This window comes from Rhea americana, unplaced genomic scaffold (assembly GCF_003343005.1).
Source record: "Rhea americana isolate MKP2758 unplaced genomic scaffold, rheAme1 scaffold_1, whole genome shotgun sequence".
NCBI classification, from domain to species: Eukaryota; Metazoa; Chordata; class Aves; order Rheiformes; family Rheidae; genus Rhea; species Rhea americana.
The window spans coordinates 10,676,710-10,695,104 of NW_028185038.1; the positions used below are offsets into that span (position 1 = coordinate 10,676,710).

General features: G+C 37.2%; 1 protein-coding gene across 1 annotated transcript in view; it reads right to left on the reverse strand.

Moving 5' to 3' along the window:
• The window catches only part of SEMA3E (semaphorin 3E), a 137,272-nt gene that overhangs the window by 6,245 nt on the left and 112,632 nt on the right, over window positions 1-18,395 (reverse strand). The window contains exons 10-15 of the mRNA XM_085325988.1: window positions 17,859-18,003; window positions 12,442-12,664; window positions 9,625-9,716; window positions 8,393-8,434; window positions 6,265-6,431; window positions 118-185 (exon numbers count right to left, since the gene is read on the reverse strand). Coding sequence (XP_085182114.1) covers window positions 118-185; window positions 6,265-6,431; window positions 8,393-8,434; window positions 9,625-9,716; window positions 12,442-12,664; window positions 17,859-18,003 — 737 coding nt within the window. The remainder of the gene's footprint in view (window positions 1-117; window positions 186-6,264; window positions 6,432-8,392; window positions 8,435-9,624; window positions 9,717-12,441; window positions 12,665-17,858; window positions 18,004-18,395) is intronic.

Here is an 18,395-nt window from a genome sequence, read left to right on the forward strand (position 1 = left end):
AAAAAAAAAAAAAAAAAATCCACAGGTAATATAATGGTCCAGCACAAACTGTTGGCAACATCTGTGCTCTCTGCTCCAGGCATTTTCTAGCAATTTGTGAGTTTGTGAATAGATTACCAATGAACTGCTGGCCAAAGCACTGCTGCGCTGCATTTCCGTGTCGAACATCTTGTCTGCGGAAACGTCTGGAGGGAATGAAAAAAAAAAAAAAGAAAGAAATTGAGAAAACATGCTTAGCTTACAGATTGTTGCATTTGCACTGAATTTGCCTGCATTCATTAAACACATAAGGAGCTAAATCCTGATTCCTAAAGCTTTAGCATAATTGTGAGAAATAAACTTTTATAGATTGGTATTTTCCCTCTCTTTAATGTGTTAGCAATCATTCCTGAAAAAAAGAGACTTGTCTGAGAAAGAAACTCAACTGTGCGGCCAGCATATGAGTATCTATATTGAAGCTATAAATACTAAACCAGATCCTCTGAGCCAACTGGGCTAGGAGAAGCCTATACTAGGAGAAGTCAAAGGGATCTTTAGTTTGTCTTTGAATGCCAAGGGAATTTATTCCTTTTTAGTTTTGAATAGTTTGTAGTGTATGCAAATCATGGCTCTTTTATTCTTAGCTCATATATATTATATGTATTTTAACTTTGAAATCACAAGGCACAGAGCAAACACTTTATTTTATTGCATCTATCTAGCAGACAGTTGCTAAGTTTATTTTTATTGATAGGGAATCAGACACAAGAATGACTTGCCCACTCTTAGAAGGTGAGCTAGTGGTAGAGCTGTGGTCAGAATCTACAAGTCTTCTCTGCAACCTGAAGACAATATAAATGCTTTTGAGGGAAAATGTGTTGTGGGTTTGGGGATTTAGGTAAACCACAATTGGACAGTGAATTCTCAGAAGAATTATGCTTTTCTATGATAATTTTGTTGATCCAGATAAACAAAATTAAGATTGATTACAAGGGAAAACAAAGACTCTACTAGGATGTTCAACTCTGTATCTTGCCAAATGTAATATTTCCAAACCTAGAGTTATACTAAGGATACCTTTCCCTTGCATAAAGAGCAATTCTACAAAATGTTACCAACTGCCATGAAATATAACTGATTAACAGCAATGCGCAGTGTAGCAAATCTTACAGAGCACAAGTATTAATGTGCCCTGTATAAACCATATATGATAGAAATATATGAGGTTTTTCTTCCTCATATTTACTACTTATTTAATACTTAGTTTCCACCAGCTTTATGACGACACAAGAGGCAGATTATTATTAGGTTATTATATTAGATTATAGGTAGTGATTATTTTCTGAGTTCTATCATATACATAGATTTTTGATCTAGTGGTAGAGCTGGACCAACAAAACAGCTTTAACCTTTACTGACATTCGAGTGGCAGCGCCAACATTTTGCCATTGCTGTTTCAGGGGATTCTGCAAACTCAGTTGGGACTGTGTTGACTTTTTTAGGCAGAAGGGCTAAAAATATGTGCATGTTACTAAATGAAAGCTGAGATTCTGAGATGGTAACAGGATTTTATCATGTCCTGGGAGTTCTCACTTAGATGCATGGATGTGGCAGCTGTGCTCACTGATAACTCTGTAAAGTCTTAGTGTTGGATAACGCTGCCACCAGCTCTGCAGAAATGTGTACACAGATTGTGTAGTAGAGACATTCTTGCGCACAAATATACATAATAGTATAGCCATTAGTCTTGGAAAAAACAAACAAGGAAACCTCACTACTGTCAGTCCCAGCAGCCCTGTGTGTCAGGAAAGGGATAGTTAGCAGGCATGTACTATTTACTCTTCAGTTCCTATAGAGCTGGAAAAAAAAAATCCTACTTCTGTAAGACAGGACATTTTCCCATTTGTTAGCAACATTCAAGAGGAACAACTCTTTTTTTTTTTTTTTTTTTTTTTTTTTTAACATATTAAGACTGGGGAAGAAACTCTACCTTTTTAAACAAGAAAAAAATGAGCAACAGGAGCTGGAAGAAAGGGAAGTACTAGGAGATGCATACAGTTCACAAATACTGGCATAAGCCTGGTATTTGCTATTCTTTCTTAGTAAATCATTTCATCCAGCATTCCATGAATAATAAACTACCAGATAATCCATGAGATACACTAGTGTAAGGAACAATTTTCAGTGACTAACAAATGTGCTGGATGTACAAGAGTATGTTTGTAATCTTTTATTTGATGAGTTGAGATTTCAGTCTGTAACCCTGTGTTTTCAGGAACATTAAAAATGATCTGCAAGAAATCAAAGCAATCATCATCATCATCATCATCATCATCATCATCACCATCACCATGTTTATTATTTCTTCCACAGCAGCAGCCATTGAATCAGGGATAAATGAAAACAAAAATGATTTGGTTGGGGGGAGAGGGGAAGAAAAAAAAAAACACGTCAGCGCAGTTTACTTGTGCTGTGCACAAGTAAAACAAGTAAACCAGTAGACTGAGTTTTGGATTGCTGAACCAAATATTAAGACAGACTGACATGTGCGCTGGGCATGGGTTGTTATTCTGCAAAGCATCTATCTAAGACTTTAAGAAAATTTAAGTAGAAGCTTAAAATTAAGCAAATGCTTAAAATACTCTTTTGCATACCACCTTAATTAAGTACCTAACACAATGAAATGACATTCAGCAGTAATAAGGGGACTACAACCAGGCCCATACCTCTAACTAGCAGAAAAAAATTTAATTTAATTTAATTTAATAATTAAAAGAGCCTTGGGAAAAACAAAATCTGTTCAGAGCTCCTTTCGTAGATCCCATTGCTAACCACGATGGAGGAAGCGCACAGTTGCGTTTGCGGCAGAATGGGTGGTGTCGAAAGAGGCCAGCATGGGAGAGAAGGCAAGAGGCGGGACTGTCAGTTAGTTTAGTAATAACAGCTTACCAGATCTACTCAATTTGAAAGGCACGTTAAAATACCTTGGCCCTTTTTTATGGTGGACTATGAATTAGCTCAGTGAAGAATCTCATTTAGTGCTGCTTTAGATAAAAAAAAAAAAAAAATGAACCTGACTAACTCAGATTACTGATGTAATAGTGAATTAAAGCATTTAATCAGATCCTGGGACTCCCTGCTTTCTCAGACATACTTTGTGGAAGTTGATGCAATATAATTCCCTTCTGGCATCTTAGCTATTCGCAGCACGCAGAAAGAGCCCGCCTGTAAGTACCATGACAATACGGCATGCTGCACTGCCAGCATCAGGGTATGGGATTCTCGACTGGTCTTTTTTTTGTTTGTTTGTCCTTAGTTAGGGTAATTAGGCACCCAGGCCAAGCATTTGCAAGGAATTAAACTACAAACTTTCAAAATTAAATAAATCAGTACCCAGCTGTCAAGCAGAAGTTTTTCTGAATTTATGCTGCAATTCATCTCTCTAAATCCCGCATGTGCCTTAGTCTACATTTTTTTCCCCCTGTTTCATGTTTCTCAAAACACTTGTCATACCTTGCAGGGGTCAGGATCTTAAGGAGATAGCATTTCAATCAAAGGGAGGGAAGGATACGTTGTGTGTCCACGCTGGTTACGCACTACTAGTCCTGCTTCAGTAGTAGGACTGCGCTGAAGAGTGCAGAGTTCTTAACAGTGCTCTTACCACACTAGCAGGGCTGCTTTTACAATTCAAAAGCCCACTTACACATACTGTATGAGGGCCACAGTTGACCTTTAGGCCTAATTATTAAAGCCAAATCAAGTGTCTTGCAACGTTAGGAGCTGCTGCAACATGAATACTGACTAAGGGCAGGCTACAAGCAACAGGAGGGAACAAGCCCTCTCCTGTTGTACTCTTGTACTCACATTACTGCATTTTACAGCTTGCTCAGAAAGCTGGATCCAGACAAGGACAAGCCAAATCAAGACTCTCATGCTCTGGGATGTAGAGTTGTGTCTGGAGCACAGGTCAGCCATGCCAGGGTTATCTTCTGCTCAGGGGTGGTTTGGTATCAGAAAAATCCATGCTGTCTACTGAGACCTGCCTTTGCTAGCCGGGCACTCCTTGGACCCAATGGGATTCTTCCATACGTGGGTCCTGAGGAGCTCTCCCTGCCTCTCTTCCTTTACTGCACTTTACTTTTTTCCTTTAATGTAAGGTCCTAAATTTAAAATGATCTGAGCTACTCATAGTTGCCTACAGTGAACAAAGCAAACACTATACATCCCTCCCAACATTATTAGTTCTGTTGCTGTTTACCTGAATTCCTATATATAAAACAAGTTTTGCAGATTTCAAGAACAATTAATAGAGTGCAAATCCCTTCTCCTCTGCTGCAGCTCTTATCTTAAGAGAAGGAAGGTGATAACAGCAGTAGTTTCTTCTTTTAGAGACTGACCTGCTGAATGTTGTTGAGGTAAGGCAGAGGAAGATGCCTGGGGTGCTGCTCATATCACTCAACCCTGGATAAATGAGTGTGTCAAGAAACTTAAGGGCTGCAACTCTGGAATTTGTCTTAAGTGAGAAATATGCTAAAAATGTGCAACTGAATTAAGGAGCTAGTGAGTTTCTCTTATCTTTTCTTAGACAATAAATAGCCTGGAGAACAACATAAATGAGGGTTTCTATCCTAACAGGCTGGTAGGAACCTTTCTACCTCCCTTCTCCCAAAAGGCATATATGTGGTTAGATGAGTAAATTATGTGCATTATACTTATGGTAACCCAACTTCTGCTTATACTAGAGGAAACAAACCTCCCTGGCTCACTATACAGCAAATTTTCTCTCTTTTTCCTGCTTAATTTTGGGGCCTGAGAATTTTAGCCGGGCTTCTCACGTTGTGTTTGCCCACAGATTCCACTTCTCCCACTAGGTCTGCTTGCAAGAGGATATGTAAAAAGTGCAAAAATGCCTGCAAAAGTGGTGTGTATTTCCTACTTGGTTTAATTTATAATTGACACAATTGTAATAACTCAAATAGGTTCTTCATTATGCTGAGTCACTGACTATATTTCCCATTTTGACTTTTTTTTAATATGCTCCATACAAAAAGTTGTGTTACTCAATACTTCCTCTGTTCATTATCTTTTAGAAAATCCACAGAAATGTCTGTTGTGCCTGGCTATAATCAGCAGTGTATTTGTTTGTGTTCGCCAAACATCCAGGTTCATGGAAAAATAAGACCTGCAGGACTAAAAACAAAACAAAACAAAACAAAACAAACAAACAAAAAATCTTCCCATTTTTCCTTAAGAAAAAATGATCAATTCACTGATAGTATGATTTCCTTTTGAGTGAACAGTTTCCACTGGTTTTGAAAACCGTCTCTAGACAAGAAGAGTTATTCAATTAAATCTAATCCTTGGAGTCACGATGAGTGGCTCCATATAATACATAAACATGTATTTACAGAAAGTGCAAAGTAAAGAAAGCTACAGAAAAGACCTGAATTATTCATAATCAAAGTTTTGCTGGCTAAAGGCAACAAATGACTCTGTCTAGTGGCAAAGCTGTCTTAAAGACATGGGAAAAGGTTTGGGTTAAACTACACGTTTTATATGCTTTATTAGGATATGTAGCTGAACTGGAGAACATGGCTTGGGTTTGAGAGAGAAGCGAAGATGGCAAATACATGAGAAAATATTAGGTAGGTAAGAGAAGGGCAGCAGCTACGAACAAGCGACGAGATAGAGAGAAGTCTCCCCAAGGGAAAACTTACAGCACCAAAGCTAGGTTCGTGCTTTCAACTCGCCTCTAGAGCACTTTGTCCTTATAAAATGACTCTAGAGAAAGCCTAAAGAAATGAGCCTCCTTGGGCTAATACTACCTTTGTGAATATCTTAATTTTATTTTGTCCAGGGGAGATATTTTGCTAATAACCCAGATTCTTCTCTTCTTTTTTGAAAGCCTGTTTTATATAATATTTCTGTATGATATATCTCCTGTGCAATACTACCAAAATGTATTCCTGACATTTTAAAGAATGAAACATCCATCTTTCTTCTTCCCACCAGAAGAGATATAAGGAAGTTGAGATTTGTTTAGTACTTACTACAGATAATAACCATTCATTAAAAAAAATATTCCTAGTACTTCAGTGTATGTTATCCTGTTAATTCAGATCCCTAGCAGTTCTCTAAGGCTGAGCTAATAAATTGTTAGCTAATATATCTTTTCACTATTCAGTTCTTTGTGTTAGGGGGAGATATGAAATAATTTGTGTTTCAGTAGGAACTCTTTACATATTTATTAGTTAAAATTATTTCACAAGAAGAAGCAATTCTTACCTCTTTGCCTGAATTCCTGTAGGATAGTATCGGGAACAAGATATTCCGTCCCAAGCACAGTAAGGATCTCGAGCGAGACAGCAGTCGGCACAGGCAGTGCCATACATGTCACACTGATGGAACTTGACTTGTGCTATGGTTGACTCAGATCCAACGTAGAGCTGTTGCTGTAGAAAATTTAACACAGGAATTTAACATATGCAATTAATCTCCTACAGCTTCCACTAAAACTAGTGTTACCACTTGTTTTTTTTTTTTTTTTCTAAAAAAAAAAAAATGATAGAAGTATAGTTGCTTGCCGCTTGTGCATCCACCCTGTGCCCAGAAGGAGGCAGAGTTATTCTGTAAGAAAGCCTTTAATTACAGACTAAACTCTACTGTATGATGACAAAGGAGCAGAAAGAAGGGAAAAAGAACAAGTTTATTCTAGCATTTCCTAGCTTTTGATTTTCAAACTTGTAAGCTCAGTGTCTGAATAGTGAGGGTTTTATGTTTGTATTTCTCCCTCAGTGTAGTTACCTGTATCTCCCTATTTTCATTTGTCTGACACTTAATCAATCTGAGAAAGTATTATGATATGAAAGACTTTAATCAAAGTTCATATTTGCCAAAATTATAAACAACTTCGATCTTAAAATGGAAGTTATTAGGTAAGTTTAACTGTTGATGTGGTTGCTTACAATATAGGCATGTATTCACATGCAAAGTAGTATTCTGATTTGTATTATCCCTACGTACATAGATTATAGATAGACTTTTTTTGGGGGGGAATGGGGGTACTGTGAAATATTTATGTACAAATTGACTGATATTTCATTTTTTCATCAAATCATTTCATTTCTTTCAGCACTAATTTTAAGTCTATTTCATTTTTCTAATTTCACATAATTGTTCTATTTAAAGCAAATAAAAGATGATTAGTCTGATTCATGAGATGCTGACATAATAAATTCAGGAGAAAGTAGCTTGAATTTACAGGGATTTGAGAAAAATCTTGCTGTTGAAGGTAAATAGACTAAACATAGAAATACGCAGTGTTCACTGCAATGCAAATTGCATGTGCCATGCTTACTTCCGTGGTTTGCTAGTTCGAAAAAGGATTTCTAATGGACATTAAATTATATTCATCACCATACTTCATCTCTAATTCCAGCCTTTAGACAAAGCTTTCATAATTTTATGGTTTAAAACTGTTCAAGGCTGGATAATGCAGGCAGTCCGTTTAGTCTAACCTGCCTATCACAAGACATGAAATTTAATCCAGATACCCACTTCTTGTTCCTAATTACACTTATTATGTTTTTTTTATTATTATTATTTTTTTTTTAGGCCACAAAATTGAAAATCCCAGAAGTGCCAGAGGAAGAGAATAGGAGAAATTGATAGTAGCAATGCTTAAGGACTTTTCAAGCTGAGATACACTGGAAGACAGTAACTAAGAATTCAATATGCCAACTGAAAGGAAGATGAAAAAATATAGGATCCCTGTTTTAGAGGAATATTTTCTTGTCTGTAGAGCCTGCAATATGATTATCCTATATTCCAGTAGATGTCCATATTAAGATACAATCATCCTGTGTTACAGTGGGTTACCTTGGCTGGGACAAGGTAATGATGAGAATCTACCTACAAGAGCAACAAATACGGTATTTCTGTTAGACTAGAAGAAACACAGCAACAGTAAATTGACTCCAAACAGCCTTGCCTTTCATGGGGAGTGAATACCGAACATGTGGCAGTCCAGCAAGGCTTGGTTTGTGCTGATATTCCCATCGGCCTGAAGTTAGTCTGCCTGCATTTATCAGCAAGGAACTCCTCCTAGAGTTGCCATACCCACCAAACTAATGCCTGCTGTGATCACCAGCCATGCCAGTAACTCATGAACCTTGCTTTGAAATGAATAATGGTGAAAACTAAGGGGATTTAAGCAGTTTTAACATTAGACCCGAAAAAAATAAGTGTTTCACAAAGAAACAGAGCATATTAACTACAAGTTTGTGTTACAAAAAGATTACACACTATCAGACTAGTTCTCATCCTGCTGCTGTATCTCCATTTCTATACATTTTACAACTTTTTTACATTAGAGTTATGCAATCTTCATATTTCAAATTCATCAAATACTTACCCTTTTTGAAGAGATTTCCATAGAAATGATAGGAAATGGCTCCTAGAAAATTAGAAACATATCTTTGCTTAGAAAAGAAATACCTTTTACCATGAGAGCAAATTAGGTAAAATAGTGTTGATTATTCCTTATTATATGCAGCTCGGCTAAATACTTTAATTTTCTCTAAGTTCTGATGCTACAGAAAGATGTGAAGAAATTGTGTTTTTGAGAACTATTGCTTTAAAAGAGTTTATTTAAAATCAACCAATCAACACTCGTAATTCAAGGTTATCAAATCCACAGGAGCACTACAATTTCCCTGTCAAACATAACATCAGATCTTGCCACCACTAAATACTTTTTGCACTACTTGAGAGTGACACATGGAGTGTTCTTTATAACAAAACATTCACTGAAGATAAGATAAATATAGTAGGAATTCCTTCTCTTAGCATCTTCCTCTTTGTCCTCTGCTGTTTCCTGGGGCAAAGGCAAGACAGACCTACTGAAAACGAGATTTATCAAGAGGAGAAATTTCAATGATTTTCCCCCAGATGGCAACTGTGTAGTCACATTGCCTGAATTCAGATACAAAATTTAAATATCTAAGTTTGGACATTAAGCCTTGCCTATGGTGTAAAGTGGCTCACTCTCCTGCTTTATACAGGCTAACACGTCTGTATAAGCTTTAGCTTTATAGGTTAACGTGAGATGCTGTGAATACTCACTATAAGGATTTTGTTGTATTATGTGGGCTGCACAGTAAATATTGAGGTCTAGTCATGGATAATTCTTCAATAGAAAGGTGTAAAAACAGATTAACTGATTCACTCTTTGGGGGCTTTGGGCTTTTTCTTGCTGGACTTTCATTAAGCTTCCAAGATTCTAGGCATATTTTTGTGCATGCAATTATACTCTTTTAAATATTTAATTGGATACCACGGAAAAGGAAATAAAATGCAATAACTTTCTACTAAGAAGCTGCACTACAACCTCTAAAGTATTTAAAAGGAGTTTTATCTTTGCTGATTGCAGCAACTGAAGCAACTGCTTCAGTACATTGGCTGCAACTCCATTTCAGAAAAACTTCTGAAATGGAGATATCCTGCCATAAAATGACTAGATTATTAGACAGTTTCTTGTACACAGCTACTATCTATCTATTCAGCCATCCTCAGAATTATAGGCATTTTAATTCTGAAGGAAATTCAAGACAGTTGTATGCATGCTTCATATACAGTATAATGCACCTTGAATACTTGCAGCTCTTCAAGAATCACTTCTTCCATTGATTCTGTCTCTTGATTGTAAATTGTAATGACTTTTAGCACAACTCCATTATCTGGAAATAGATTAAACAATGCTGGTGGTTATAACTAGTGGAAACTTTTAAATGGCCTTCAATGTATATTAAGTTCTTTAAATTGATAAACTTATAAATACATATAATCTGTTGCATATTGATACTACTTTTACTAATGGCAGTTGTTTCTTTTGAAAAATACAAATGTGTGACAGTTTATAAAACAAGACCAGCAATGCTGTGACATATTCTGGACTTTCTGGCAAATAAGAGAGTCAAGAATATGGCTAAGATGTCCCTGAGCGCCATGATTAATTGACCTATATTTTTCAAACTCTGGGTCATAACCCCTTGGTAGGCTGCAAAAAGAACAAAGAGGATGAGAGTGTTCTATAAAAAGAAATGAGAGTAGGCAGGAGTGCAGTTCCATCAAGGCAGAAGAGTGTAAAATGGCTGTAATTATAGGATCTGAGAGCTGATCAGTTAGGAACCTGCTAACTGTCCTTAATTGCTGGCAGCAGCTCTGTTCCTCCAGGCAAGACTAGAAACACCTTCAGGGCTCCTTGCATGGGGCTCTCGCTCCCCTACTATAGAAGCATTGAGATGCTATTGAGTTGAGGATGTTAATTAAAGAAAGATGAATCAAAAAGTGTTGCATTTTCAAAAAGCTTAAGAAACACTGGAGTTTAGATCTCTCTCTCAGTATAACTCTGTTACAGGAAATTAAAACAGGAGAACAGCATCTGGTCTTCCACCATTTCGGCTTTGTCTTGCTGACTATTATTAGAATAGTCTTGCTTTCCTTAATCTGAAAATCTGTAATCAACAATGGCAAATACCACTTCCTTTCTTCTGTTATTTTCAGTCATCTTTGACTTATGAGGGAAATATTCAGCAGACAAGCATTGGAAAAAAAATAGTTCAGCGAAAGATCAAAGGGGCAAACATAAAGAAGAACCATTAAAGCGGAGTCACACACCACGTCTCAAAGAGAAAATGTAGCCAAAGGAATCCATTTTGTGAGGGGATAGTTAAAAGAAATTGCAGTTTGGGCTCCGACTTTCATAAAAAAGTCCCTCTTCAAATCCTGCTGACAGACCTGTGGACTGTTAGGCCTGACATTCAGACTTCTCCTTTGATAAACCTCTCTAACCTGGGCAGCTAGCCTAAGGAAACCTCCGCTGCGCTGTAAGAGCCTGTGCACTAATGTTGCACTGTAGGTGTTGGACTGAGATGAAATATTCCAACGGCAAGGGAACCCCTGAGTTTTTTGATGGGAGTTTTGCCAGAGTAGAGACTGCAGGATTTGTCTTAGATTTTCTAAAGCCAAAATTCCTATGTTGTAATTTCTCTTCACCTAAGATTAGACATTTCAAGAAGTCTGAGCAGCTGTTAGGCGCCAGTCCCACAAAGCCCTAAAGCACATACTTAACTGCAATGCGCAGTCCCACTGGTTTCAACTTTGCTCAATAGAGGACTTGGACACAAGTATTTGATATAATATCTAGGTCACGAATGTAAGTGCAAAATATGAAAAATCTGGTCACTATTAAAAAATCTACTGTAGGGACTATGTAGACACATAAGTGACACAAGTGATGGCCTAATCTGTTAGACCACATATTGATTTAACACTTAAAAAATTTAGAAAATAGTACTAATATAAATAAGCATTTACTCTTCTACAAACATGCTTCTTTTGAATGTTCTCAACACTGAAATGCGCTTATCAGAGGAATTTCATTAGCAAAAAATAATTCACTGTAAAAGCATTCCTTGACAAAATGGTCAAAGTGATTTGTGACACCATTGCTGTCATTAAACTGATAAATGTGAATATATGAATCATTGGATACTTTCCAGATAGATTAGATGTCACCAAATTTATATCTCATTCCAGGCTTTCTTCTTATTTTCTTATGATTTCTTATTTTTTCTCATACCTTTAGTATGCATATTTTTCTCTGACTGCTTAGTTTAAGGGTAGTTCTATGATGTATTTCACCTTATTCATATTTGTTTGGTAAGTATTTAAAAATATCTCTTTAAACAAGGCCTGTATTTTATGAAAACGGTGCAAGAGAAAGACAAGAAAACTTGGCAGAAAACTTCTGGCAGTTTCGTTTTGAAATATAAACTTGGGGATTTTCTCTTTCTTTCCTTGAACTGTTTTATAATGTAGGTCTGAAAGCTGGTAGTTTCTTTTTAACAGCATCAGCTAGACTTCTGGTCTTCAGAGTTGGGGAAGACAAACTTTGGAATAAAGCTAGTAGATTGCACTGATATTTTTGAAAATCATATCACCTCTATTTCTCCTGGAGTCTAGGTCTCAGCTCAGTCTCAACTATGCTTAGTAGCTGCTTCTGTTCTGAAATTTTTTTTAAAGGGTCTCTTGTTCAGGAATTTAAGCTTCTTATTTTGAAAAAAAAGAAAAAAAAATTAATTGTGTACTTAAATCTGTCTTCTCAGTCTTTTTAATTGCTCTCTACCATTGTTTTACTATATAGCTTTAGATATATAGTATCTATACACTATAGCTTTACATTTTTTGCATGCTATAGCACAGTGAAATATAGGTCTGGAATGACTGATCTCTTTTGTAAGAGTTAGCGGTCTAACAACAAAGACCAACATGGTCATGCAAAGAGTGATTGTTAAACAGAATGCTGTCTCTATCATTTCTGGGCTGTGCACAACTTAATTTCATTCATTTTGGAGGTCAAAAGTTATTGAATCAATTATCCTCTTAATCTTCTATATTTACCTGTGCCAATGAACAAGACATCATATTGCCCATCTTCAGCTTCCACTCTATCCACTGCTATTTGCTTAAGATTGTACTTTCCATCTGTTTTAACTAGTATTGGTCTCTTATGAACAGGCTTGATGGGCTGATACATCAGCGGATGACTCCTTGCAAAATGGACAGCTTCATCAGGATAATCTTTGGTGGTTGTGTACAGACCACCATTCACTTTGCTGGCACACTGCAAAAACATAAAACACAGATTGTCCATCTTGTTTGGAAAGTAAGTTGTTGGAGACAAGTCTTGTTTTCCAAGGTGAAGACAACCCTACACAAAGCCCATCATAAAAACAGTCACAGAAAACCAGAGTAGGAATAGGGACAGTGTTTTGTCCCGTTGCTTTATGCGTGTATGAATTATTAATGATGAGGAGCAGAGAATGCTGAGCAGAGCCTTGGCATTCTCATGTCTAGGAAGAGCCAGTTGCTTACTGTGTTCTGACGTACTAAGAGCTTATATTTCATTATTTTTTGGTTATATCTCTTTCCGAATGCACACACACAAAGATAGCTATTATCACGCTCCTGACATGTATCTGGCCATAAAGGAATACAATCAAATACACACAGTAGTTTATGAAGGAACTCTTAATTATACATGCAAAGTCTATTGATATCCTGGGGAGACAGTGAGGTCTATAGAACAATGCTGGTCACATTTTCAGAAAGACATTTTTATTTAAAATAAAGCTTTATTTTGTAAAGCAGTTTCAGAGGCAAAATTTTGAAATATTGACACATTTATGTTTTCACAAAAAACGTAATGATAATTTCTTCCCCAAATTCATGTTGAACCTGGCCACCGACATCCATTTACCATAAATCAGGCAGGAGAAAGGGGCTTCCTATCCCAGTAGAGAGCCATGTAAAGTCAGCAGAATAGTAATGCTTGATATCAATCTCTAGTTTAGTTAGTTTTGACTGTGAAATGTATTACCACAAGAAATTAAGCACATTTAAAAATGATATCAATATAAAAAGTAATTATTGATCTGAAGACTTCTAAGAGTATTACATTTAATTCTGATTTCTAACTCATGATGGTAGCATATATCACAGTTTAGCTTGAAATCCCAATGTTTGCATCGATCAACCTTTACAAAGCAAACACACTTTATGTCAGTGATTGATTAATTAAAAGAGATTTACTCCTTTGGTCAAATGTGCAATTAGGGATAACTTAATGTGTTAGATATAGAAGGTAATTTAGGATGCTTTGTAAAGGACAGGATGTAGTGTTTCCAGCTGAACATCGATTCTTCATTTCCAATTTGCTTTATGGTGTCTAATTGAAACCAGTTATGATCAAGCTGGAAATATCTCACTAACCATCTACATTTTCCAAATATTCATAAGAGAGTGTGGTTTTAAGAAGCATTTCAAGCAAAGCCACAGTAGCAGGCTCTCCCTATTTAAATTGGATTTGCAATCAATAAAATGAAATAAAATACTCTTTATGTTTACTGGAAATAGTAATTTTAAACTTGTGGTCAGGTGTAATTGACAATAACAAACTCCTGCACTTGTCAAGTGGGGCAATGTTTATTTCCACTCTTGGGGCTTAGCTACAGGAAAGTATTTGCTCAATGTTGACTTTGAAGTAATTGTCTAATCAACCTAGTGATGGAATTTCACCGGCTGTTTGCAATAAAGAGACAGAGTTTGAACATTAAGAGAGGCTAAACCTCTAATTTCCATGAGCCACACAGCATATCAAGTGAAGAGGCACTGCGCAGTCCCCTTACAAAGTTCTAGCCCTGGAGAAATATAGTAAAAATGATCCTTCACAGGCTTTCCATTTTTAATTAAACAAATCAAGTTCTCTAGAAAGGACACAGTAGATGCAGCTGTGTCTGAAGCCTATCAACACCATTTTTGAGGTAACAAATGTCATTCTCAGAAGAATCACTGTCTAAACACACTAAATGAATCAGCAGAGTAGGAATCTGGATTATGAAATAAACAATGCTTCATGCAGACTTTAGAGAGTGGCAGATTGCAGAGTTTGTCAGAATCACTCTTAACAGAAATTTTCAATTTATTTAGCTTTAAGCTCTTTTCTCATTCCTTACAGACTCCATCTTTCCCCATTCAGTAGCTAAGATCAAAGAATGATGCCTCTCAGAGCTGCCCAAAGTAGCATTTTTGCTTCTTTGTCACTGATGTTCTTCTATTTAACTAACAATGGGAAAAGTAGTGAGATTAACTTTACCCCTATGCTTTGCAGAGTGTGTGAAATCCTGCACTATGGACTACAGCCCCAAACAAACAGTCTCTTCATGCTACTGGAAAAGCATATAAAAGACCTTTAAACTGTGCCCTAAATGAGTAGCAACAAATGAATGAGCCTCTTTTTGCTAAGGCTGGCATAGCCAGCTAGTCCTGCCTCTGACATGCTCTCCAACCTATAGAGACAAATATGATTAAATTGATTAACTAGATCATCTAGTCCAACCTCCCTGCTCAATCAGGGTCACCTAGAGCATGTTAGTCAGGATTGCATCCAGAACGGCCTTGAAGATCTCCAGAGAAGGAGACTCCACCACCTCTCTGGGCAACCTGTCCCAATTCTCCGTCACTCTCACAGGGAAGAAATTCCCCCTCACCTTCAGGCAGAACTTCCTGTGCTTCAGTTTCTGCCCATTGCCTCTTGTCCTGGCACACAGGACAACTGAAAAGAGTTTGTCCCCATCCCCTTGACACCCTCCCTTCAGGTACCTGTACACATTGATAAGATCCCCCCTCAGCCTTCTCTTCCCCGGGCTAAAGAGGCCCAGCTCTCGCAGCTGTTCATGGCACCGTCTCATTTTCATTTGGCCACTTATAAATGCTGTAATTTTTCTACAGCAATGATCAAACAGGAAACCAATAATTCCTTCAAATTCTCCTGTTTTGCTCAAATGTTGATAATTTACTTATCTGTTTTCCTATCCTGACTCAATACCCGTGACTGACTTTGATCCACATCAAACAAAGGAAAGACATTTGGTATTGACATCAACATTATTATAATGGCAGCTTTCTGGTCAAGATGGTTAAATCATATTTAAGTGTTTAAATCCTAGATAATCTCTTTTATGGAGCATCCTCTCCTGCATTTTGACTTGTCTCTAACCCCAAGAGAAGCAAAGCAACAATTTAAAATGATAGAGAATGTACGTTTGAAATCATACTACAGGGAGAAAAGCTGTATTGGTATGGACTAGATAAGCTAATAGGCCTTTCACCTCTCATTCCTGTGATTCCATGATAAATGAATTGCATACAATATTTACTTATGCATATGATTGCTTTTAGTATAAAAGAGAATATTGATTCAGTTAGCAAAGGAAAAACAACATTGAATGTAAAGCTCCAGTAACTGCTTATTTCACTGTGAAGCTCCAGAGAACAAACTCCTAGCCTGCTAGAAGATAAAGAGGTGAAGTGCGAAAGCTGTGCATGGGTTTTAGCCAAACAGCTGTTAGAAATGTCTTGGCATCTCACAGAGCCAGAACCCTGCACAATACAGACACGGTAAGGGGCAGACCTTCGAGAGTGTAAATAAAAACAGCTATGCCAGAGATAACCGCTGCTGCGAATGGCTAAGTCGTTTCACTCCAAAAAGGTGTGGGGAGAAGAAGAAATCCCCGATCTGACCCTTCCCTGCTGCGATGCCTTTGCCTTCGGCAGGATTCCTCCTGAGCCACCGCAGGAAGCGACAGGCGAGGGAGGCCCTGGCTGTGCCTGACCCGTGAGACGGGTCCCCGCCATGCAGAGTGCACCCTCAAGTACCGCTGATAGGCAGTGGCGTGCGAGATTGCTCTCCTCACACCCCAGCCTGGTAAGTGAGAATCCCTGGCTAAGATATTACAGCGATAGGAACTTCAGAAACACCTAAAAAGAGAGGGAAATAGAAAAAGAGTTTGAGATGAGGATTATGTGCGATGCCTGTGAAAAGTCATCACAGACATTAGAAATTCATTGTATAAATTCAGTACTTCTCTAAGTAATGTCTGTGATTTCCTCCAGAAATTCTATCTGACAACTGAAAAACCTAAATGCCAGGCCAGAACAACCCTCCTGATGACAGCTCCTGTATAATTTCAGAGTATGCTACAGTAGATGCCAGCCAAATTGTATATTCAAAGTGTGTCTTGTTTCTTTTCTTCACTTACTGTCCACCTGGGGGAAAAAAGTGTTTGTAAAGAAATTCATGCGAAAATTATGGAAAGCATGAGTATTTTTGCTCAGCTCTGTTCTTGGCAATATAGTTTCCATATCTGTATATTCTCTGCAAGGACAGAGAATAAGAATGCTAATAAGCCCAGGTATCTGATCTGAGGTCATAAAATCTAATTCACTAATCTCTCTAAGCAAACCAACATATTTTGAGCATGCTAGGTTACACGTTCTAGAAAGAACCAGACTTGATATAAGGATCTCTAATGATGGAGGATTTACCCCTTGCCTAAGAAAATGGTTCTTCTGATTAGTTACTTTTGTCAAAATCTATGTCTAATTTCTGTTCTGTGCACTGGTCTAAATTATTGAAATTTGGTCCTTTTCCAAAAAGAGATGAAAAAAAGGAATCCGAACTACCTGCTTTAAAAAGAGAGAACTATCTTTTATTTTTTTTTTTTCCCTTTCTTTCTTTTCCTTTAACATCATTTTGTCACTGACTGCCCTGGTTTTGGCAGGCAATAGAAAGAATTGCCTTGTGTAAGCATCTTCACCCCTCCCCCAATAAATTTATTTACATTGAAAAATACTGAAGGTGTGTGCGAGCATGTGTGTGTATGTGTGCGCGTGTGTATAGTTTTTACTTATCCTGGATTTATTTTCTTAAACCAAATAAAATAAAATAATTGGGATTGTTTATTCTTCAGCAAACTCTGTGGTGTTCAGAAAACTCTGGTGTTCATCGTTCATCCAAACCACTTAAATCAATTTGATTTTTCATTTATTTCTGTAGAAAAATAGTTTTATAGTGTGTGAAGGTCACGTTCCTTTCCAGGAAGGAACAGGAGCCCAGCTACTGTAGCTGGATGCAGCATCTGACACATAATCTAGAGATGCCTCTCCCCCGCTTATTGCCTGGGATCCTAACTTTGGCACCAGAGCATCTAAACACAATGTTGCTGAATCTAAGCCCTAGTAGGATTTTGAAAAACCCTACATACTTAACTCACATGATTTTATTTACGAAAAACTATTGTTACCATGCTTGATGAAATTTATTGCCATTTAATACACTTCCAAAAATATTAGAATATGCTTATTTTCAAATAAGTATATCCTGAATTGTGAAATCAATAAGATTTGCACATCAATATGAGTCCACTTTTTCAAGTTCACTTACATTAACAAAAGAGTGGAGAATAGACTGCACTTACTGAACCAGGTCTAGGATAAGGTACTTTTCCTTCATATAGAGCCCAGTGGTATTCAGGTCCTTCTTTATGAGCGTATGGTCCATTGAAAGCTGCTCGAACACTTGCCATGTGGTAGACACATATAGCATATCCTCTAAATATATTGCTATAAAGTAAAATTCAAAGGCATTATTAAAACAGTATGGCACACATTCATTGCATATAATATCAGTGCTATTATGTAATTAAGACTACATCACACTTCAACGGTGTCCAGGGAGAAACATTTCTTCGTGTTTCCTGTATGCTTTCTTGTAACTGTTGTGTCTGATGTTCTTTACAGAGTCTTTAAAATATTTATAACATTTCTCTGAAATAGCTTGGTGTTGTTATCCAAAATTTGAGGATGGCAAACAGACACACTAGCTCTAAATTACTTCTTTGCAGATACAGATAAGTGACAGTCAGCACAACTCAGGTCTTTATGTCTTTGATGAGTGACCTGAACAATTCACTGTTTTCTTTCCCATAGCTTTTTTCTACTCTTTGTACCTTGGA